The sequence below is a fragment of the Squalius cephalus genome (assembly GCF_949319135.1).
Source record: "Squalius cephalus genome assembly, chromosome: 3".
Taxonomy (NCBI): domain Eukaryota; kingdom Metazoa; phylum Chordata; class Actinopteri; order Cypriniformes; family Leuciscidae; genus Squalius; species Squalius cephalus.
In genome coordinates, this window is record NC_137124.1 from 27,537,487 (window position 1) to 27,562,330 (window position 24,844).

The 24,844-nt window shown below is 36.8% G+C and overlaps 1 protein-coding gene across 4 annotated transcripts in view; it reads left to right on the forward strand.

Annotated features, from left to right (window-relative positions):
* Positions 1-24,844, forward strand: part of sorcs2 (sortilin-related VPS10 domain containing receptor 2) — a 187,712-nt gene that overhangs the window by 100,021 nt on the left and 62,847 nt on the right. For all 4 annotated transcript variants that reach the window (XM_079865607.1, XM_079865608.1, XM_079865610.1 and 1 more), the window contains exon 3: positions 10,836-10,935. In XM_079865607.1, the coding sequence (XP_079721733.1) occupies positions 10,836-10,935 (100 nt within the window). The remainder of the gene's footprint in view (positions 1-10,835; positions 10,936-24,844) is intronic.

Genomic DNA, 24,844 nt, shown 5'->3' on the forward strand with positions numbered 1-24,844 from the left:
GAGAGAGAGAGAGAGAGAGAGAGAGAGAGAGAGAGAGAGAGAGAGAGAGACAGACAGACAGAGACAGAGATGCTCCTAATTGGGTGTATTTGTGACTTGTGTACGATGAATGTTTTACATTATAGTCAGCCCTCATCAAGTGTTCTCTCTTTCTCGCCCTCTCCTCCACGCTGATACCAGTGTGTCTTATTGGAGTGAGTAATAATGGTAATTTGACTATTTAAGTCTTATATCCAGTTGTCCTTTGCTTTGTTAGTGTATGGTGTTACCACATAAATATAAGCTCACATCAAATGATGGCACGTTTGATGATGGGCCAAAAACTGTTTTATCTCTTTCGCATACACAGCCCAGAAGCGCCAGCTGTCGGCAAATTTAGACATTATGAGTCCAGTATAAAAGCAAGAGTGCTTTCAATGCAATTACATAAATGAGCAGCCTTTTTAAATCACACCCAATAAATTTCACACTTATGAAAGACAAGCTTGTGACAGAATGAGGTTTTCAGTCCAACTATGCTTTCAGCAATCTCCGTTTTCAAAATGGGCAGCACTGTTAAATGTTAATGGATGCTATAATGTGCAGTAGCTAATGGACAGCTACAAGAAGCTGCTGGGCTGTTTCAAAGGGCACATTTCTTGAGTGTTCAGTAGACGCATGTGGTGATATAGCAGGGTAGATATGAAGACCATGTCATTTCAATTCATCAGCCAATCACATTTATTATACTCAACAAATTTATTCAGCATTCAAAATGTCAGAGGCAGGGGAGATCAAGTAGTTATATGGATGATTACACAGTTACTTGTCATGTTTGCTATCAAAAATGTATTTGATACCATAGAAAGAGGGCAGAGAGATACCAGATGAATCGTATTGTGTTTCTAGATACTTTATTTGTGAATTCATGTTGATCCCATGCATTGGAAAAGTGAAAAAGCTTTACGATTACGATATATTTATGAGCCATTTCTTTGAGCCAGTTTATTTTTTGCTCTGTTTGTTTCTATCACAGCTTGTTTGAAACAGAGCTCCTTAAGCTTAGTTCCCATTAGGTGTTCGTGTTTTCCTCTTAGATTAGATAAATTGTGAGGAGTGTTACAGATGATACATTGTGGATTCCTCAGGCAAACAGAGAGATTTGTGTCAGGGTACTTCTTCGTAAACAATTACCAGGGAAATAAACAAAGGACACAATCAAACACACACACAGTTAGTATAAAGTATCTCTTGCCTTCTAAGCATCCGTCGAACTGAAACACGAAAGCTTTGACTTGCTGTTAACTGCTTTCCCATCCGTCGCTGAACCTGTCATGTCTCCTTTATTTGAAAGATTGGTTCCTAGCTGTCCAGTGATGCCCTGATGGGGAGTTTTCCCTAGCGAAATGACCCTTGAACCCAGTAGCACACAAATAGTCTTTTAGATCCACCATCAGTGGTCAAAGGTCAAGTAGCCTCTCTGAGATAAGGGAAACAGAGATTTAGTTGGATTGGGCAGTAGGTGATGTTAAAGGTTATGGTAGTAGCTGATAAAAGAAGAATTATGTTGTATCACAGAACAAGCGTTTACTTGACAGATCAATAGCATCTTAAGGAGATATAATGTAATATATAAAGAGAATAAAGAGAACAGCATTCCACTAAAAAACTTCAATTTTCTTTTTATGTAAGGCAAATTACTCATGTTATTGGATGGACTATGAATTGATTGATTGATACATGTAAGTAAGCATTAAAGTACTGCTCAGAGGACAAACACTCTTAGGGTAATATTAAGGTTTCATTTGTCACATGCAAATTACTACAATGGCAGTGGAATGGTTTTTCTCTTTGTGATTCTAAAGAAATTATAAAAAATAAAAATAAATAGATTTGATGTATTAAGAATATTTAGGCAGAGAATACAGAGTTAAATGTGAAGTGGCATAAATTCTGAAAATCAAACCATCTGCAAGTGTTTGTATTTTCATGTTCATGCTTTTTAAATATATACACTGAAGCAGGCTTTACATATTTATGCTTTATTGACCAATTTCTCTGTAATGTAAAACAATAAAAAGCTCCAGCTTACCTATTACTGACCATAAATCAATATATCATGTCATGTTCATGGTTTTAATGTACATTTGATTTTGTAAAGATTTGTCTTAGATGAAGGCCTAGAGTGAGTTCATAAATGTTATTATTACTATATATTATATATTCCTTCATTTACATTATGTCCATAAAAATACATTTAAAAAAAAACTCTAATACTATCTGCACAGATATGTGTGAATTTACTGTTACTTCAGGTTAGGTTACTGTAAGTATGAGAAATTGAATAACTACATTTTCTGATTTAAAATGCAATTATAATGGCCTTTAAACCATTTTACTGACTTGTTGTTTTATATCTATATCTAATCTATATTTGACTTATATCTAATGCAGGAATACAAAAGTGTAGTGAGAGAAAGAGAGTAGAAATAAAATATGTCACTGGTGTGTGCTGAATTCTCAGCCTGGTCCCAGTGGTCCTCATGAGGGCGTCATTTAGATAAATGCTCCCAATTACAGCACTGCTGCCCCGACTCACAGGCACAAGACTCTGTCTGTGTTTCTGAGGGTGTAAATGAGGGGTTTTCCCTTTGTGTGTGTGTGTGTGTGTGTGTGTGTGTGTGTGTGTGTGTGTGTGTGTGCACCTGAGGGTGTTTATACACAGTATTTGAAGTCATACATTTTTTAAATTAAGGTTTCTTATTGGCATCTGTGGTTCCATGAAGAACCTCTAACATCCACTTTTTTTTTGCATGCACTGAAAACTTTTCACTGAAAGGTTTTTTGGGAAGCCAAAAGGCTTCTTTTTTTGGCATCTCTCCAGAAACACCCTTTTGGAAACTTTATTTTTTCGAGTGTAGCATGATTTTTGTTTCAGAATGTTTATGTGCTTTGGTTGTGTCTGTGTCTAACCAAATTGTTAAATAGTTGCACAAGTCAGAATTATCTCTGTGTTCCCAGCCTCACGCTGGCAGCTGACCAGGCCCCCTTGCAGCACTGAGTCTTTGAAACTATAGATACATATTTTTCTCAAATCAAACCAAACAGATCATCCCTAAAGGTTTCCGATGACTGTTGAGCCATGTTTCCCTCTGATTCAGCTCTGCTGTTGTGAAAAAAAAAAAAGCCTGTGTGATAAGGATAGGGCAAAAACCTCAGTCATAAACATAACGTGGTCAGTTATACTCCCTTGTCCACACCACTAAAATATGGTCTAAATATTTGAAGTCCAAGAAATAATCATTATTTTCCTTTTTTTTTTACTCTATATTTACACTACTGCTTAAATGTTTAGGCTCAGTAAGATTTTTTGTTAAGAAATTAAATATTTTATTCAGCGAAGATGCTTTAAATTGATTATTTAAGCAGATTATCATTAAATGATTTCTATTTCACATAAATAAATTCTGTTTTATAAAGTCCCCCTGCAGTCAATAATTGTATCCCTTTGATAATCAAAATGACATTTAAACTTATGTATTTATGTATCTAAACGTAATGGTAATTGATACGATTAGCCTTTGGCTTGACTATGTTATCAAACAGTTAATAATGTGTTGCTAATGTTACACAAACCATGTTCCCGTTCATCAGACACAGCTGCCTTCTAAAAATCCACACACACCAGACATTTAGACAACATTAAAATCTCAGCGGGTTTCACCACTGGGGGTCTTTAACTTTCTATTCATCAAGGAATCTTGAAAAAATTATCACCGTTTCCACCCACACACACACACACACACACACACACACACACACACACACACACACACACACACACACACAATATGTAATCAATAAGCACAACTGTTTTCAACATTGATGATAATAAGAAATGTTACCTGAGCAGCAAATCAGCATTTTAGAATGATTTCTGAAGGATCACGTAATGATGCTGAGAATTAGCATAGGAAACTTCAAACTTCAAATTAAAAATAAAATCCTACTGTCTCCAAAGTTTTGAACGGTAGTGTTGGTTCAAAAATAAATGTTATAAAATAATGTATTGTACTGTGAAGTATGACAGTTGTCACGAATCCCTTGAGCTATTTGTAAACAAAATAAGCGTTCTGGTTAGCTTGAATGTTGTTATGCTATTTACAGAGTAACAGTGAGGTAAAGCCCCTTGGGAGGATTGGAAGGTGGTGTACGTTTTGAGAGAGATGTCAGAACTAATCAAGACAGATGTTGTGAGTCATTGTAGCTTTCATGAACATGGATTCAACTAGACTTCTCTTTTCTCCCTCTACTGGATTCCTTCAAATGAAATCTCCTTTTGGTAGGTGAACCTTCCCCTTCTGATTGCACAAACTGTTGGTTTGCTCACTACGTGTCGGCCTCTTCAAGTAATAAAGACTCAAGACTCTCAGATGTGTAGCGTAGGTATGTGGACTGGCTAACTGCCCCTCAATCAGATTTTAGGTCTATTCATTTAAAGTCCGCGTGAACCGGAAGTTGCAAACGACTTTTCTCCAGTGTTGTGACGTATTTCCCAGTGAAAAGGAATATTGAACAGAGGGCAGGGTTTTACTCTAGCGCTCCTCCTCTCCATCTCTGCTCATAGCAGACTAACGGTTTGAGGGGAGTGGTTAAGCGTTTTCCAACCCAAGCCGTCAAACCTACATCATCAGAGAAGGAACGCCATTCCAGACCGGAAGTAACTTTTCAGACTTTGATTAAAGATTACGACGGCAAACAATTTTTTTCTGTGTATTAACTTGCACGGATTAATTTTTCACCACAAGACTAGTAATATGCTCTAACAAAGTAAATAGGTGCAAATTTTGATTTCAGTTGGACTTTAAATGGTTTCTTAAAACAAAACAAAAAAGCAGAGCAATCTTTTCGGTTGACCAAATTTATGGCACTAACCTAATATTTAATCTGAACACACAGATTCCTGAAAAGCCAAACGACAAACAATCAATTTACTGGGAATGATGTGCCTTAAAATAGTAAAAGATTTGAGTTATGGAGTCTGATGATCTTTTCCTGCTCTCTGTGCAATAAAAGCCGTATGATAGCCTTTCATAATAGTAAGTGAGAAGGCATTAGTGAAAATTAATTGCCCCCTGGCAGTATAATATGAGGGGTGTACATTAATCAGTGGCTTAATTACCACCAAATGGATTTCAGGTATATATCTCTGAATGGTGTGGGCATTTCTTTGTGTTTAGATCAATACACACAAATATTGTAATAGGATAACTTGCATTTATTAATCTGCCACAGTTTGTTCTGTAGCATCAGGTTCATGGGTGTTTTCTTGTATTTTGTGACATTATATATGTTTAATTCTGTTCACGACAAATCCATGAACAGTTGAAGTTTACGACGTGTTAGATTTACTTTACACCAATCACTGTGATTTGGCCTAAAATATATATATATATTTTTTTGCATTCAGACATGCTTTCCCATTCTCTGCTACTGAACCTTCAAAGTGATATTTTTGGCCGGTCTATGGCTTCTCTCGCAAGTCTCCTTGTTCGTGCCGAGAATTTTGATAGACGACCTTTACTAAACTGAGTGGTTTGGTTTCGCTTCCACTTTCTGATATTGGAGCCAACAGAGCCTACTGGGACATTCACACACTTGGAAATGACTTTTTCCTAATTTCAACATTTGTTGTGTTTATTTATAATTTGGTATTCTCTTTAGTGTTCATTTGAGTCTTTGAATGCTTTAACTGTTGGGGTTTTTAGCCAGAAAATGATTTTAATGATCACAGGTGGAAGGCAATTGTGAGGCTGTTGTGTACTTTCAATTGTTTTTCTTTGTTTTGTTTTCTCTGTTTGACTGTTCAAATGGAATATTTTCCTTTTGTTAAGAATATCATAAAGCAATGTCATATTAAAATAATGAATGTTTGATTTAGTGCTTAGGAATAAATAACACAGCGAGCTACATTTCTGTGTTATTTGCATTTCATTAAAATGGGTGAATTCGGCCTAAATACATTTTCAAGGCACTGTGTGTGTGTGTGTGTGTGTGTGTGTGTGTGTGTGTGTGTGTCACCTTTGTTTTCAACATCCAGCACCAGAGCATCTTGTTTCTTAAATGCTGGAGAACTAAAATACCTCTCTTTTTCACAACAACAAACATTGATAATGGAAATCAGCATTATTAGGTTATTGTGAGGATATCTGAATGGTGGCACAGAAGCCCCTTTTACTGTTGTAGCATTGGAGTAAACACTTCACAGATCCTATTGAGTGCTGATACCTGGTTTCTTAATGATATTCTGTGTGGGGTATTTAAAAACTGATGCAAAGATGAATCAGCAAACATGTTGGACCCTATTGAATTGTTCATTCAGGGGTCCTGAATGAGTAATTAATCAGTTGTTTTTGTAATATAGTTCATAAAATATGTTAAAGTTGTGTAAATGTTCAAGAAATGCCACATTAATTGTAATTTTGCCATCCAATGGGCCGAATTCATGGGCACTTTTTCTGTTACACTGATGATGATTTACTAGTAGCCAAGATATTTTGATTTACAAACTGTCCTTTATGTTATGAAAATTAACAGCCATTTGTGCGGATGAAAAACATTTGCTTTAGCTTTCATACTTTTGTTCATATGTTCATATGAGTATAAGCATACTGGTTTACATGTATGCATTTGGCTGACACTTAACTTGCATTCAAGGTTTAACAAACTGTCTCATCAATTCATGCATTCCCAGGAGGTCAAACCTATGACCTTGAGGTTGTTAGCACCATGCTCTACTGGTTGAGCTGCAGGACTGCTGCGCTGCTTTAGATTTTCAAATGTGGGGGAAATGTTTTTGATTTATGTAAGATTGGTTTACCTTTGATCTTATTTACATTGTAAATTTGGAAAGTGCTAAAATTTACTGCAGTGGCCACATAACCTTTGAGTACCTGGCTTATCATAAGCATATTTGAGCAACTTCACAAATGCATTTTGGGAAATACTGTACGTAATTTTGTCACTGCATTGGACAATGAATATGAGATGGTGAATGATGCTGAAGTGTCATCAAACAATACAAATGAGATTGATTTAGTTTGGAGTATTGGATCGAGATGTCTTTGCATACATGCATACATGATGACTTGTCTAAAAACATAAAAGAAACAATACTGTTGCTACGGTTAACTATCTGAATTATTACACTGGATGTCTTTGTTTTTGTCATGTCTATTGCAGTGAATGACATTTTCTCATCTGACATTTCATGTTAGCAACATATCTCTGGAGGAGGTGAACTTGATTCGAAGTGAAAAAAATGATTCGAAATATTTCTTACTTAACTGCAGATGAAATTTGGAAAAATTCAACAACAACAACAACAAAAATTCACTTGAATTTTTATTTAACAAAGAGCATGCCATTGTCAGATCACCAGGACAAGATAAATTGCCTGTTTAAAATGCAGGGAGTCTATTAAAAGTGATGGTCATGGCCAGTGTCTAATTTCTGGAAGACCAGTCAGAGAATATTTATGACACCACTCCACATAAATTATGTTTGATGGTAATGCTAACACGCCGTGTCTCTAGTGGTGGTCTGAAGGATTTTACACAAGCACAGAAATCAAGTATGTCTGTCAAAGTATGGGTTATTTTCAGAAGAGATCCATCAACAAGCAAAAAAGAACAGTCAAGGACATGTTCAAGGCTTCGGAAAATAATGTGCGCTTACTTCGACGCATTAATGCTTTTGTACATTTTTTGATCGTACTGTTTTCCTTCAGCGATTCCCTCCAAATGCTTAGACTGTTCTCATACCTTAAACCGTGATTCAATGTGACAGTGAATGTCTGCATGGAGTATGACTCATGATCCCAAATCAATACAGGAAGTCACAATGTTTTCTGTTCATTTCCAAACTTGGAAACTTTCCTTTGTGGCAATAATTTGATTTATTCTAAGATTTAGACTTGCTAATTTGACTTTATACAAGCTTTATACATAACCAAAGGCTGTGAATGATTTACTATTATCATTAGATTGGCTGAAGGTGATGATGGGGTTTCAATCATACACCTCATATTCTTTTTCTGTTATTTCATTTTAATATGGGTTTGGTTCATACAGGGATAAAAAGTACCCCATGTGTAAAATGAAATACTCTGCTGTATCTTTAATGCTGTGGGCCTAATTTTCTGTCAGAGGTCCTGGACATCTTGTTCAGATACATGGCATCATGGATTCAGCAGATAAAAAAATCAAAACCTGACAACCTCTGCTAGAAATCTTTCAGTTCAGGTGGTTCAGGGGTTTATACACCATTCAAATGTTTGGGGTCAGTTAAGAATTATTATTTTTTCTTTTAAAGAAATACTTTTATTCCGCAAGGATGCATTAAATTGATCAAAAATGACAAATACGTATATAATTAAACATGTATAATGTTACAAACGATTTCTATTTCAAATAACTGCTGTTCTTTTGAACTTTCTGATCATCACCTGAAAATTCAGTTTTTCCATCACAAGAATAAATTACATTTTAAAATATATTCAAATAGAAATAGTTATTTTAAATTGTAATAGTATTTTACAAATACATAAGAAACGTACTGAAAATACTGACCCCAAATTTTTCAATGGTAGTGTATACTATATAGGTGGAAGTCAATTAGATTGTTTTTAAGTTCAAAACAGATTATTGCCCCGTTCTCATTCTCCATCTTTTCTTCCCATCATGTTTCTTTATTATCCACACTCCTTCGTCACCGTCGGCACTAGTCCTGTCAGCTAATCAGTGGCATTAAATGAGCCATCCGATTAAGTTAGCATCATTAGCGAAACGTTTGGCAACCGAAGCGCGGCGTGCCAAACAATCCTCCAAATTAGCTTTATTAGTTACATAATGTTCCTCTGAGGCCTCTGACATTTTACTCTCCACGAGAGGATTTACTTAATGAGTTGGCTGTTTCTTGCACTCGCTCCACCAACTCCGCTGATGACCTCTGCCGAGTTTTACTACACTTTGGAGACGCTGAACACCGTCATTGTCTGATTGCGTATTCTAATTAACAGACTCGACTCTTCTGAATGAATGGCATGTATTGTGAATTTAATTCTGATTTTTCGGTAATCAATTCCATTTTGGATAACAAACACAAGTGGCGTTAACACTATGTAATGATGACATCTCTTTTTTTCTGATATGGTCTATTATCATGATTATGAGTGGGTTAACAAGCATTTCACATTATTCACATATTAACATGCTGCTTTGCTCATAAAAATGAAAAGAAAACACTCAAAAAATTGTTTTGTTGTTGTTTAAAATGTGCTCTTTGGAAAGCACAACCCGTCATGTTCACTATCGTTGTGCTTATAGTTGATATACTGTTTTTAGTATGCTATTCCTCAGACCTTTAGTTCCTCATCCTGCCATGATACCTCTGTGTGATGTCTTGGAAACATGGCGCCTGGCATAATGATCACCTCCCCCACCCTGCCTTGCCTTGCCTTCCCTCCCGCTTTCATTTAAACCTCTCGAGCTGAAACACCTCTGTTCTGCTCTGTTCTGTCAAGCAAGGAACAAAAATGTGAGCTCTGCAGGAGCTCCAGAGAAGAGTTCTGTTCACTTCTGTTTTTTAATTAGTTCTATGGGGGAAGTCTTTAGCGCTGTATGTTTGTGTTGAGGAATAGTCTTTGATCAGGCATTTTGCACACTCTATCTGCTGCCAGCAGCAGTATGCTTTCCCTCAGCCTGACTGAGAGGTTCACAGTGTGTGAATGTATCGTTTTGAGTTAAAAGAAAGTTGACAGTCACTTTAAATGTAACCCTGAGACCTTGACCTTGTTCTCAAGCGCATTTCTCATGTAAGTGTGTTGTGTGAGAATGATTTGTTCTGACAGTGTCAGGCTGGTTTAGGCCACAGCTCTCTGCCTGATTGATTTTTTGCAAATATTTCCACACCTGTGATGCTGCCTTGTCATTCCTCATATCTACAGCAATTCAAACAAGTCTCTGACTAGTTTACCTCACACTCGAAACATCATCTGCAGTTGTGGTCAGAATCAAATCTTTTTGTAAGGTTGATATTGTTTTAATTTAGTTTGTGTGTGTTTATCTGTTTGTCTCTTTCTGTCATTTCATATAATAGCAGTCATTTAGTTTGCTGCATACTGCTAAAACACAATGGCATGAACATTTCAGAAGGGCTGCTCAAAAAGCATTTTTCTCTACTTGTGAGTTTGTAAATGTCAGAACTGCACTACCATCTTTCCCAATGCAGCTGATTTGCAGAGTTGTGAAGTTACTTTTATTTTTTTTATTTTTTTTTGCTGACTGGTTTTGCTGACTCCAATTCAGTCAAAAAACAGTCAACATCCTCATGAGATCACTTTAGCAATCAGAGGCTAAAAAACAGTCTATTCTGAAAATTGTTATTTATTTTGTGCTTGCTGTGAATATTTCAAACCCCAGTGTTGTTATTATTTATGGGATCTCAACACAGATTTGAGGTTGAAAAGACATACGCTATGCCATGTTCATGAACAGTATCTTAACATTTAACAATTGTTCAAAGCAATTCCATGTACAAGGTACAGTATGTGTAAGGAAAAATGTCCTTTTATTTTACTGATAATATTCTGTTAGAATCTCAGAAATAGACATGACAATACACAGTGAGTCATATGTTAATGTTGCCTCTCAGCTCTATGAATAAATCTAATAATCTGAGAATGTGATTCAATCTAGATCTGTATTATATCCCGTCACATCTTTTCGTGTGTGACTTAGTAATTAAACAGTGATGATATTAAGAAGATGACATTTCTCTCTCTTTCTTTCATGCAGATCCAGTGATTATGGGTCAACCTACACCAAGCTCAACCTGATGCCTGGGACAACCATCATAGTCACAAACTTCTACATTTGTCCCACCAATAAGAAAAAGGTAAGAGGACCATAAACACTTTTCGAAATCCTTTTACAGATCTCCATTATCACTAGAAAAGGAAGGTTTAGATGGTGAAGCAACAAATCTACCAATTCCTTTTTGATTTTGCAAAGAATTGCATACTCACTTTCCCCCTTTTACTGCCATTTGAGTATCGATATCGAGTATTGATTGTGATATAAAACAAATTTCACCACATATGTTAATGAATATGTGAGTATGTTTATTAATTATCATGCACAGACATTATACAATTAACACTCAATTATAAGTTATTGGCAGCAGTGGATGTTTAAGCACATATCAGGGATTTACAAGACTTTACAAAATGGTGCTTAAGAGCTCCATATGGTTCTTCTCACTTGATATTAGAATGTATTCAAATACAGCTAATAAATATGTCCTGTGAGTGTGTGCAAGTATAATTAAATGTGTGGAGTTTAAGGTCATGTGAATTTTTTTTCCCTCCCTTATGGAGATTGATGGTAATGATCACCCCAGAGCAGCTATGACATGTTCAAGCGTGTCAAAGTCATCCTAATGGAGTTTACAGGGATCTCCTGCTCATTAGTAATCTCCTCACAACCTCTTAAACATGAACACACACAGACGTCACAGCTGAATAAGTGCTAGCTGTCTGTAATAGGCAATTTAGCAGAGACACATCAAAGCTTGTCTGCTGTCCTTAGCTCTATAGTCACAATGCACAATATTAATAATTAACAGGAAAATAATTCAAGGAAAGTTATTCGAAATGAGATGCAGTATGTTTGAGGACATGGCTGTGTTTTGATGTTTGTGTCTGTGAAGTGAATTGCACATGAAGTAACAACTGTTAGTGCTGACTTCAGGAGACAAAAGGAAATGTAACTCCACAGTCACTCCTGATGGAATCTCTTTCCCATGTCAGACTCCTTTATCTTTAAATCTCGGACGACCGTACCTTGACTGTCGATACAAAGAGCGTTTTGAACAGGGCCGGACAATGCATGCACTTTCTGCAGTGTCTGGGAAAAAGTGGCTTTTGTGAAAACAGACACTTTCAGGCTTCTAAGGAACAAAACTTGAGTGTCCTCATTGATGGCGCTGCCGTCTGGGCAATTTCAGTGAGCCGCTGGGAAAGCCTCTGTTTGCTGTTAGCTGGCAAAACATTTCAACTCTGCTGGACAGTGGTTGTCATATTACGATGCTATTCATCATAATCACACACTTCTCACAACTCTCTGCTTGGCTTTATATCATTATGATGCTATTATCTAAACACACAGAAATGGTAAAGGCATCTATAAATATGTATATTTTTGGATCCCTGGGAGATACTGTATGTTGAATATTTTGATAACAGTATAAAACTAATCAACTAGCCTGGGAAAACCCAGACAACTTCCGGCAAATTTAGATTTGCTCTGCAAGTAGTCTAGCAAAGAGCTCATTCAAGCCCATTTCCATGGCCTCGAAATCGCGGCACCAATCAGAAACGTTGAGGCGGGCTTTACAAGATGACGATCGCTCTGATTGGTTTTAGGTCTAGCTTATCCAATTGCGCCCAGAGGCATTTGAGCGACGTCCACTCCGTTGGTGAAGCGCACCAACTTTTAAATGCATTATTATATTCAAATTGCTAACACATGAGGACAGTCTCCATGAAAGACCCACTGGCAGATGAACGTGCTACTACATTTCTCTCCGAAACGGTAGGAAATTAAATTAGATTTAATAGAGTATTTTAACTGTGACAAGATGATTGACAGGGCAGTTTACGTGACAGGATGCACGCGACAGATCCGTCCGATAAAGATGACGAAGTAGTATGTCCCAAAGCTTGCCTACTTTTTTGCTACACATTCAAAAGTAAATACATTTTCTTCACAAAAAGAGTACATACTTTTATGGCGTAGTGTAACTTTGGGACACCGCATATGGCTTTACACGATGCCGATCGCTCTGATTGGTTTTAGGAGTTTTAGGTCTATCCAATTGCGCCCAGAGGCATTTGAGCGACGTCCGTTGGTGACGCCCCTTTGGAAATGAGTTATTAAAGGAGCTTTGCCAGACCATAACTCAGTTACTACTGAGAATGGTCTGGTTTTAACCAGGCTACTAATCAACAGTTAATTGATCAAAAATATATTTATAAATGTTGTTTTTATAAATAGACAAAAATCACTCTTCATTTTTGTTAAAAAATATTTTATTATAATTGTTTTATCTCTTTATTGTATGACAGTTATTTTTGTAAACAAAAATAGTTTATAACATGTATTTTTATTATGTATTTTTGAAAACACTCGTCCTGTCTTGCATTGGGTGGACAAAACAGATCGTCCCGCCCTAGGCACCATTGGTTGTGTTTGTTTCTTTCTGGATCGTTCTGGATGCTCGAACAAACAAAAGCAATGTCTGATAACACATAGGACCACAGTGTTTATACTTCAGCTGTATTACTTAACCCTATATGGGTGTGTATTTATAACTAAAAATGTGTGTCTGGGTTTGTGAGACAGAGAGAGTGATAGTGAATGCGCTGCTACAGCCCACAGGTCACCGTACAACTACAAAATGTCAATCAGTGTGGCGTTAGACAGGGTCCCAGCGTAGAGGAGCAGGATCAAACGCCACTGATCCAAAACCAAAGCGTCTGGCCCCCTCATTTCTACAGCGCGGAGCTCAACCGAGCGTGAATGAAAGCAAGAGACAGAAAGAAAAAAAAGCGTCAGAGGGAAAAACAGAAAAGCAAGTCCGAAAGCAGTTGCAAATAAAGCTATCCTTGCCTCTAATATATCTGACCTCCATTAAATCACATTTCTAAGTCCCTTAACGAAGATGAGCAGTATCTTTTCTCAGTCTCTAATTAAAAATATTCAGCAGTGGAATTAACAGCAGCTGATTCTGTAGTAATGGATTCATTGGAGTTCAGTGCCGCCTGCCTTCATTTTGTTAATAGCTTGCGCGGTTCAGACAAAGAGTTTAGGCAAACAGTTTAATTTCAAACGGCATAAATTTCACTTCCTTTGTCCCAAGTTATCTCTTGCTGGAACTCCAGCAAGTAATTACTCTGGAAATAATGTGTGATTTGTCCACTCTAGAGATACGGAGAAAGTTCATTAATGGGAAATGGCCATGAAAATGAGAAGGCAGGATGTTTCTACTTTATCAGAGAAACAATGTTGTTATACTGTACTTTGATGGTTTGTTTCAGATTGTGCATTGCTTGAAGCATTTACATATTTATATCCTATAAATATTAAATATTATTAAAATTGTCTTCATTGCCTTTACCTGCTGACTGTCATCCAAACTGGATGCTTCCATGATTTGAAGGTCATAACAAATTTTGGGCTATAAAACTTATATCATTTTACATTATAGTGTTCAGTTAAATGGTGTAACATAGTCTTTCCAGATATAATTCTCACCCAGTGCTGTGGTGCGTGTTTTATGAACGCTTGCAGCAGAGAAGTCCTCTCGCATTCTCAGGGACTCGTTCTGTTGGAAAAACTCCCATTACTTCAGCAGCTGTAGTCAGAGCATGAGGCCCGAGATTAAAATCTCCTTGCTCAGTGTCCTGAAACCGAGCTAAAACAGATATAAAAGACAGTGGCTATTTCTGACATTTGGTAGTTTAATACATGCATTGGAAAGTGAGTGAAGCAAAGCAGTGTTCACACCCTCCAGTCGGGAAAGCAGAAAGGAGTGAGCCACAAGCGTGACTGACTAATGGAATGATGTTCCTCTGGGTGAAAGTTCTCATAGAGCCGGGAAAGAGGGAGAAGAGATAAAAGCCAAGAGATGTTCACTTGTTTCTCATAGCTGCTTTATCTTTAAGAATTTAGCAGGATTTTCTCACATTTTCTCATTCTTTGGTAGGGGATTTTTAATTGTACTATCTGGGTTTATCCAGACATGAAGCTCATAGACTGTGAGACTTTACTGTAAATTGGCATGCTAATCCACTGTGATACAGTAAATGAAGCGCAGAGGGATCTTGATCTGTTGATCATGGTTTTATAAGAGAAAAACTAATGTTGAACTATAATTATTTGAAAGACTGTTTTATAAAATGAGAGGTAATGCCCATTTATTCATTATTCAAACATGTTATTATTTTTAGTAGTAGTAGTAGTAGTAGTAGTAGTATGCTAGATCTTACATTTCAAAATATGAACATTGGCATTTCTCCATAACATCAACTAGAATTTGCGTTCAAATTGAAAATCACATTATTAACTACAGACAAATAAACACCCTTTTAAGCCTAGACAACGGCAGAGCTTTTTTATTAATCTTGTCTTTAAATGCTGAAAACAACGATTATTTATTTATTTATTTACTTTTTCAAGCTTTAAAAGATTATGGAGTCAATTAAGTAGTCCATAGTTTAGCCAAAAAGAAGTATTACAAATTGCTTCTTTGGTCATGGGCTCTTTAACTCATAATGAGCTTTAGGGCCAGATTTGCTAACTGCTTGCTCCAGCGTAAACCCTCTTTTGGCATTTTAAAAACTACTGTCAGGATTTACTAAAGAAACGCAGTGAAAAATTAGCACCGAAAAGGTATGGACAGGGTTATTTTTGCGGCTGACCTTATTGCATATGCATTTGTAGGAGTTTTCCTTTTAGACGCAAAATTTATGAGAGAGTATGAATTATGCAAGGTGATTTACTAAGGTTTGCGCTAGTCAATTTACTGGTATTTGTGCTGTTATTTACCACCCAAAAAAAAAAAAGCAAGTTCTTAAACCAGACGCTAATTTGCGCTGCTCTTAGTAGATTGCGTTGGTCATTAAGGAAAAGTTCCGGCTGTGTCTGTGTATCCTATCTGCGCGTCGTCAGTAGGTCATGCGCAGAACTTTCCACTCCCATCACCTGTTTTGAAATTGTGCTCTCGTGCTAATTTGTGCTGTTCTGTGCTGTGCAAATCTGGCCATAAAGCTACATGCAAACACACACACACCACTACCTCTTAAAAAAATATATAGTTGTGTGTGTGTATTTATTAAAGTAAATAAACATAAGATGTCCAAAAATGGGGGAAATAAAGTGTTAAAGGGGATCTGGTGTCCTCGTCGTGCAAGGGAATCGTGAAGGATGGGTAGTGAAGAGATGGAATGGGTCCAGGTTAGGGGGCAGTGTCGCACGCGCTTCTCTCTCTCTTTGGTCTGAGGCGCGAGGGGGTGGCGGCTTCGGCATCGCTGCTTGTCCTCTCTAGCCAGGCCCCGACTATTGTCAGCGGCGTCAAGCATGTTTCTCCATTCCGGGCCGCGTGTCCGGCGACTCACATAATGATGTTTTATTAACAAAGTTCGGGAGGAGCACGTTCAGATAATTTAAACCTAATTAAACACATGTGGAGCACATTCAGACAATCAAATCTAATTAGACGAATGGAGCACACTCTGTTAATCAACCCAATCAACGAGGTAAGAGGTGTATATACTGCAAACTTACCTCCGTTCGTTGACAGTTTAACAGCATCCCTCCACCACCCCATCTCCTCACTTCTAGTCCTAAATACTCTTACAACTACAGGGGAGTACTCTGGGTTCGGGCAAAATTTCCGAGCTCAGAGCCCTCCCCCGGACAGCACGCCAAATACGCATAATTTTACTCTGTTTAATTGATGTAAGGGTGAACTCGTGAATTGGACGGCGCGGGAATCCCTCCGCGCTCCCTTCCTGGAACCACGAGGACACCAGTGTGCATGCACGGGGAAAGAGACCGGTCTCTAACAGCGGCGGTGATGAGGCTTCATTCTCGTCAGGTGTGCCTCATCACACGCCGCCAATCCTCTTCAGCGCCCATCCTCTCCAATCACACCCACTCCAGTCGGGAACCTGGCAAAGGGCGGCGATAGGGACAGGGTGGCGCTGATTAGTAGGGAGAGGCAGTCGATCCGTCACTATATATTATATATTCTTTTCCTTTAATCTTCCCTTGTCTGGCTTATGCTACTGCCTGAACTTTGTATTTTGAGCACTTCTTGCGTTGTTTTTGCCTCTTCATGATGACTGCCTTGCTGTAGGCTATTCCTCATTTCTAAGTCGCTTTTGACAAGGACGCCTGCTAATGTAAAAATAAAGGAATACTTTCTTACACCCATAAACCAACACACTCAGACCTACTAAAACACACTGCTTGAAATTTTGAATGGGATTTATTTTCTTGGATCACTTCAGTAATCATGCAGTCGATGCATGAGAATATCATCAGACCCTATAATAAAGTTTTTGATGTCACAGTGACCTTGTTTATGCTCCTGACATGTAGAGATCGATAACACTGATAAATGTCGCTGATTTATTTTCACCCATTATATGAAATTTGTGACAGATAAAATGGATTGGTTTGACCTGATTTACCATATCCAGTCAATAAAAAACTAAATTCAGTACCTTCACTGTATTACAGTGTCTGATTCTTTTCAAGCCAAATGGAAGAGAAAGCATGTGCCGTTTCAGCTTTGGTTTATTGAGGGAGTTTTTCTTCATCTAGTTATCCCCCTTGTGCTCAGTCTAGGTATCAGACTAAAAAGTTGCTTTGAGACAATTCCTGCATGACACAATTCTACAAACTAAATCTGAACTGAAAGCTGAAGTGTTCCACTTCTGTAGCAGTAGCCTCACTAAATATATATACAAAAAAAGAATTTTGTTTTCCTAAACACTTCCCTTGGTCAGACAGACTTTAACTTTTTTTTTTCTTTTTCTTTTTTTTAAATGTCATCATCCCCCCACTAACCTATTTTTTGTGTCTGTCATTATTTTGCTTGGTTTTCTATAATTATCTGTTGACATTAGATAAATGCGTGTTAATTATACCCACAACACTTTAAAGGTCATGTGTACACTTTTGAGTTTCATTTTGTGGCTCTGATTCGTGAGAGGCTTTATAAATCACACTGTTGAGTACAAGCCTGTAGTATGCAGAAGAGTTTTAATTGGATGCAGAGTTTATGAAACTGTCTTGTGTAGAACAAAAATGTTGATTTTAAACGTAATATATATATATATATATATATATATATATTATATAATTATATAAATTAGGTTTGTTTGTTACTGTAATGTTGTCCTCATATACACATCATAATTTTATTTGAAAATGTAGAAATTGTCTGCATGAGGTTTTAAATGACAGCCCCCCCCCCCCCCCCCACACACACACACACACACACACACACACACACACTCACTCCCCTTGATTCATCATCCCTCATTAAGATTCATTTCATTTCATTTACGCTATCCTGGCATCCTGAAACGGCAGCACATCCTTGAAGATCTGGCAGCCGTGTTTTTTTTTTGTTTTTTTTCATGCTAAGAATCTGCTGATGTTTTTGCTTAATGATGCATGTAATAAAGTGTACAGTAGTTAATACATATGCCTTTTGCATCAGTATCTGTATCTTTATGTGTTAATGTATTAGCTTAAAATGCATTGCAGACTGAATACAATAAATAAACAGGTCAAATTAAATAGGTAAAAAACAACAACAAAGCAATATGATTCATGTAGTAAAAAGAAAGACAGGAAACTTGCAGGACACTGTACTGGAGCTCTTAATTTATTTAAAAAATATATATTGTGTAGGTATCTGACAGTGATAACTCAACCCCTTTGGCTCATTTCTAATTGGTTAAACTGACAGTGTTACTGTATAATCATGCCCAGTTTCCCATACACATTAAAGGAACATAAGATGCACACTTTGAACATACACTGAAAATAATAGACCATCCAGGAATTTACTAATTCTTAGGATGGATTGTATGCAAATTGGGACCCAGGGACAGTTTTGCAATATTTGATTGATTTATTCTTTTCTGAGATAGATTGGCTGTGACTGCACTCTGAAATAGTTTAATCACACCTGGATGGCGGCCAAAGTGTTTGAGGATAAAATGATTGTAGCTATAAAAAAAAAAAAAGGTGATGGAGGTTAGAGATAAATTCATGATGACGTGGAGTGTCTTTGAGGGCTTACAGATGGATTGATTGTGTCTGCTCTCAGCTGATATGGAATTTTGGCTGCAGCGTTGAACTGAACCGTCTCCTCTTGTGAAAGGGAGATGGATGATGAGAAACGTTTTAATCATCTTGCAATGACACAGACACACACACACAAGCACACACACAGAGACACATCTGAAATGCATATTCAGTGGGGTCCAAAAGTCTGAGACCACATTACAAATCCTATTTTAAAGTTAATGATTCATAACGTTTTATATTTAAACCATAAAGGATTTTAAATAAAAAATAAGCATATAAGATTTTGCCCTATTACTTGGTAATTAATCCATTTGTGACATGGAGACTCGTATTGAACCTGCTTCTTTGAGGGGGCATCAGTAGCGGTACTGACTCACTTGGTGTCCTAAAAATAAAGCTTCCAAAAGGGGGTTTTCCCAGCGATGCCATAGAAAAAACATTTTGGCATCCCAAAAAATAAGTGAACTAGTTTTTTTCATAGTGTGAAGAACATTTTATTAATCTGGAGGAAAAAAACAACGTTTTCCTCTATAAAGAATGTTTTGTGCAATGGAAAGTTTCTATGGATGTTCTTCATGGAATCATAAATGCCAATAAAGAAGCTTTATTTACTGTGTGTGAAATAAAAGATGCCCAAAAAACAAACACACACTTGTGTTAACAACCTTCTTTGTGAACATGTAAGACATATTTCAGAACTTTGTAATGTAAATTGTAATAGAACAACTAAAGTAGAAGCATTTTGACTTGCTCTCAGGCTTGTGGATCACACTGCCTGTATTAGCATTAGCGTGAGTGGATTTGATTTGCAATCCCAAAGGATTCCCTATAGACCTCGCTCCACAATACAAACATACACAAATACTTGCCATTTCTGCTGAGTTAACAAAGAGGTAATTTTCCTCTTTTGCATGTCATGACACTGAGGAATCCCCAAGCCATTTGTTTTGCGAGTGCTTGAGCATCCTCTTTCTGATGTGCACTCTCATTTCCTGTGACAGATGGTTTAGTGCTAAAGTGCATTTAGGTCACTTTCAGTTGATTGACAGTTTGTGATTGTGCTGCTGTGTTGTTCTCTGACATCCCCACACTGATTTATGACATTCATCTTTTGCTTTTGTTTCCCTTGTTATTGCCAAGTTGATGTTTGAAAAATGACAGCTTGATGGCAGGAGTCTACGTGTGCGCACTCATCTTTGGCAAATGATATTTTCTGGCAATCTGTTATTATTTTTTACAGATGATGTCAGACAGAGATAGAGAGGGTTTATCTGCTATGAATGTGCCATACACTCATACATTCACCAGAAAGCTTGTATGAGAGGATGAAAGAGAGTGAGACTGCCAGAGGCATCCCATCAGAAAGATTCTCTCTCTCTCTCTCTCTCTCTCTCTCTCTGCAGGATAGTTCAAACATAATGCAGGTGTGCTGATGGAAGTCCACAGACTTCTGTTGCATTTTGGTAACTTAAAATACATGGTGGGGAAACTAAGGTCCTCTTATCCATTTTAGGCATAACTATACATGTTTAAAAAAGGGCTATGGTGTCAATTCCTCTAGATGTCCTATGTTGTAATTATATAGCTGCTAGGTTGAAGGTCCCAGCTGTGACTGAAGGTGACAGTGAATGCTCTTTCATGTCCTGCACCACAGGTTTACACGCTGATTATTCCACCCCTTTCCTCTTTTGCTCCTGGCTCCATTTTTTCATCTCTTCCTCTCCTCACAACAGGAAGACAATTTTATTGTATGTTATTTTGGGTCAAATCCATATGTAACTGAAACAGACACATGCATATAACCTGTCTGTTAACTCTTTCAGACCCAATGTTCATTCCAATGTTTTTTCAAAGGATTTTTGTATTGAATGCTGCATACAGTAGTTAAAGTCAACTAGTCAACTGTGTGAGCAACATATCGAGACAACAACAAAAAATCTTATTTTGAAAAGCATGGTGGCCTCTGAAACAATTAAAGAATATGGTATAATTTGAACTATTATATTTATATCTAGTCACACAATATGATAATTAAAGTTCAGTAATGGACAGTGGTGTAACCCTCAGATAGACAGAAGACGAAGATGATTATAAAATAACATAAGATTTATTACGAACTCGGAATAACAAGCCAACATACGAGATGGTGTGCACAATGCACAAACAACAATCGACAATGAACAGCACAAAGGGAGGAACTTAAACACACAGTGATGAAAAACTAAAAGACAAACAGCTGTGATGATTAGTGTCAGTGTCCATGGTGACTGATCAGTGGCAGGAAAACAAAGAAACACATGTGATGGATGAAAACAAACAAGAAGTCAATGAACTGAACTAAATAGAACATAACGGTGACAAGTGGGTCTTTATGTAGCATATGAGGCAGCCTACTCTATATACAACATTAAACACTAAACTGCTTCATGGGATTTCAGTAATAATCCTCAAACAAATGTTGTCCAAAAAAATGCTGTTACTCTTTGCCATGAACTTTTTATATGATAATGAGATATTTTAGTTGTTATTACTGTATAATCGTGTATAATTCTATCAATGAAATTGAATTATAAAAATATATTATTTTGAAAGATAATTATAACTTATGTATAATTTTAAGAAATCATGTCTTAAAAACAATATGAAACTACATGATACCGCTATTATTTTGCTAATTTGTTTTCTTAAAGCAATTTAGAACAAATCCATGTGTATAATAGTGAATTAATAATAGTGAAAAGTAAAGTGTGAAAGTAAAGACATTTATAATGTTTTTCAAATAAATTCTGTTCTTTTGAACCTTCTATTCATCAAGAATCCTGAAAAAAGAATTGCACGTTTTCCAAAAACAAAAAAATTAAGCAGCACAACGGTTTTCAACATTAATAATAAGAAATGTTTGAGTATCAAATCAGCATATGATTTCTGAAGAATCATGTGAGACTAAAGACTGGAGTGATGGCTATATGAAAATACATTTTAAATTTAATACATTTTACAATATTACTGTTTTTACTTTAATCAAATAAATGCAGCCTTGGTGTGCAAAAATATATATATTTTTTTCAATTATTGTAGAAATGAAAAATGTCCCTATATTTGTGTCCCTAGAATTTAATTCTGTTCTGAAAGGTTTAAGAATCTCAGTGCCAGACCACTACTGCCCCTAATTGGACTCATACACACACACACATACACACACACACACACACACACACACACACACACACACACACACACACACACGTCTCAAAAGAGGTACAGAACAAACAGACTCAGTTGGAGACTTGTCCTCTGCATCTCTCTTTCTCACACACACACACTGATACAAATGCAGTGGAAGCATGTGTCATTTGTGTAGCTTCCTGTTGCTCTTTCCCATTACTGTGTTCCATTACCCAGCATGCACCTCTTTTGTGAACATCTGAGGAATTTTAATGTCTCCCTTTAAACTTGTTCTTTCTGGTTACACATTTAGCTTAAACCAACTCTGTCTCATTCTTTACAAATTAAGCAGCAGACTAGAAAGCTGATTTTGGGAAATTGGCTTGGGACGGAAGCGCTGAAGTATGCTAATGATGGTCTGTGTGTGTGTGTGTGAAAGGTTTATCCTCACCGGTCATGAGGAAGCAGGCAGTCTGTCTACAGCTTTAGAACCACCTGACAACCAGGATGATGCTCATTAATGTGTGTGTGTGTGTGTGTGTGTGTGTGTGTGTGTGTGTGTGTGTGTGTGTGTGTGTGTGTGTGTGTGTGTGTGTGTGTGTGTGTGTGTGTGTGTGTGTGTGTCTCAATGACAGCTGGTTCATATTCCTCATATCCTTTATTCCTTCAGTCAGTAAGGATTCACTGATTCAAAGAAGAGTGGAAAACAATGTATCCCCAGAGTTTTTGCTTTCAGAATAATGAAGATGATCAGAAAGACTCTGCGACCTCCAAACCCAGTTGTTTATGTTTGCATGTGGTTATATGTGTGTGTGTGTGTGTGTGTGTGTGTGTTATGTTGAATATTTGATTAACTTCTGTGCAATTGTGTGTTTAATGCAAATGCGTGCCTTGTTCCTTTCTTGTGATGAATGCAGTTGCACTTATTGAATTGAGACTGCTGTTAAAATCTCACATTCTCAAGCCCACATAGGCTACATGTGTGTGTATATATATATATATATATATATATATATATATATATATATATATATATATATATATATATATATATATATATAAATGATGGCACACATTTACACATCAGTGTCTTCTAATACTGTAGGGCACTGTGCAGTCGAACATGTCCTTTGCATTCTCATATCTTAAAGCTAGTTTGTGTGCATGACAAATTGTTTGGCCTTGAATCTTGCTCAGCTCACTGTATCTTGACAAAACGACTGAACATTAATGCCCCAAATTCATCTTCCAAAAGCTCCCCCACATACACTTGGTCTCTCTCGCTCTGACTGGCAGAAGGATAAAGGAAGCATAAAAGTTTGGATATGAAATTAATGTGATGGCTTATTGTTTTGTCATCTTTTTATAATGTACGTTCACCTTGTCTTTGTATGCACTGTCCTTAATAAGGCAAATCCAGCTGTTATAGAATAGACTACAAAATATTGTAATATGCTATTGCTCAGATATCAAATACATTTATGTATGCTCTTTAATTAGAAGGGTGTTTGTTGGGATTCGGGAATGACTAAGTATAAGTTTGGTTTTGGAAGTGTACTTTAGAGTAACTTAGTCGATTTTCAACCATACAGTTAGTAGCCTGTATGTAATTAAAAACTGCGTATGCTTTATTTGTCAGCAAAAGTATGCCAGATGACACAAAACACACTTTTGACAGCTTCGGGGGTTTTGTTTAAAAATTACAGATCATACTTTACTGTATTTTATATCCCCACTCACGACTGAGGCCATTGCATAATGTGTGTTGAAGTTTTTCTACGTTTTTGGTAAAAAGGAGTGCCACCGCCCATTTTCTTTGATTTATCTAGTGGTGTAGCACCAATTTCACCTGCAAGCTCAGTTTTATTAAAAGCCTATCTTGCAAGTGGTGAATTACCCTTTTAATACACATTCTGGGCTTTTTTTTTTTAGTAAAACCCTAAATATTTTTATAGCTTTGTTTTTCTAACTAGTTTTTCCATGTCTGGTATTAATTGTCACAATTTAATTGTCACAATTAAAATCATTCCAAGCCGCACCTGCATAAATAAGACATAACATCATGCATAAATGAACCTCAAATTGTTGTTTATTCGGCAACAAACTCTCATTTAAATTATTGTTTTTTTCAAGCCTTAGGAAACCTTAAGGTTTTATTGCAAATAAGTCAGTTAACCTTATGTAATATAAAGTTTTTTTGCATGGGGCAGTTAGTGGAAACTTTTTGTATTATCTCCAGTGATATTTAAACATTTAGATTTTTCACCTAATTTTAAACTTAAAGGAACTCTATGTAGGATTGTGGCCAAAACTGGTACTGCAATCACTTTAAAAATACTGTAGAGCAGTGTATCAGTGTAAAAAAAACATATAAACAACAAAATAAAACTTCCTTATTTTTCAATACGAAAAAAAAAAAATCTCGATTTAAGTACTAAAGTTTTTGTCATAAGTAGGCTAACAAATAACCAAAACATTTGCCACAGCAATTATAACGCGGGACAAATTCAATATCACCAATGGCTATCACAGGGTTGTTTTCAGTCCCATTAGAAAATATTGTTAGAGTAACTAAATTACATTAGCAATGGTCATACAGGTCAACTTGCAGCATGTGTAACTTAGTCCACGATATACTGTACGAGAATGACGAATAATTTTTTCTGAGGTAAAGTTAGGCTTCTGTCTCAATTACGTTTCAAATTGCCATAATGGGCGTGCTAATGTTGTTTTCATCAGCGTCTCAGCAT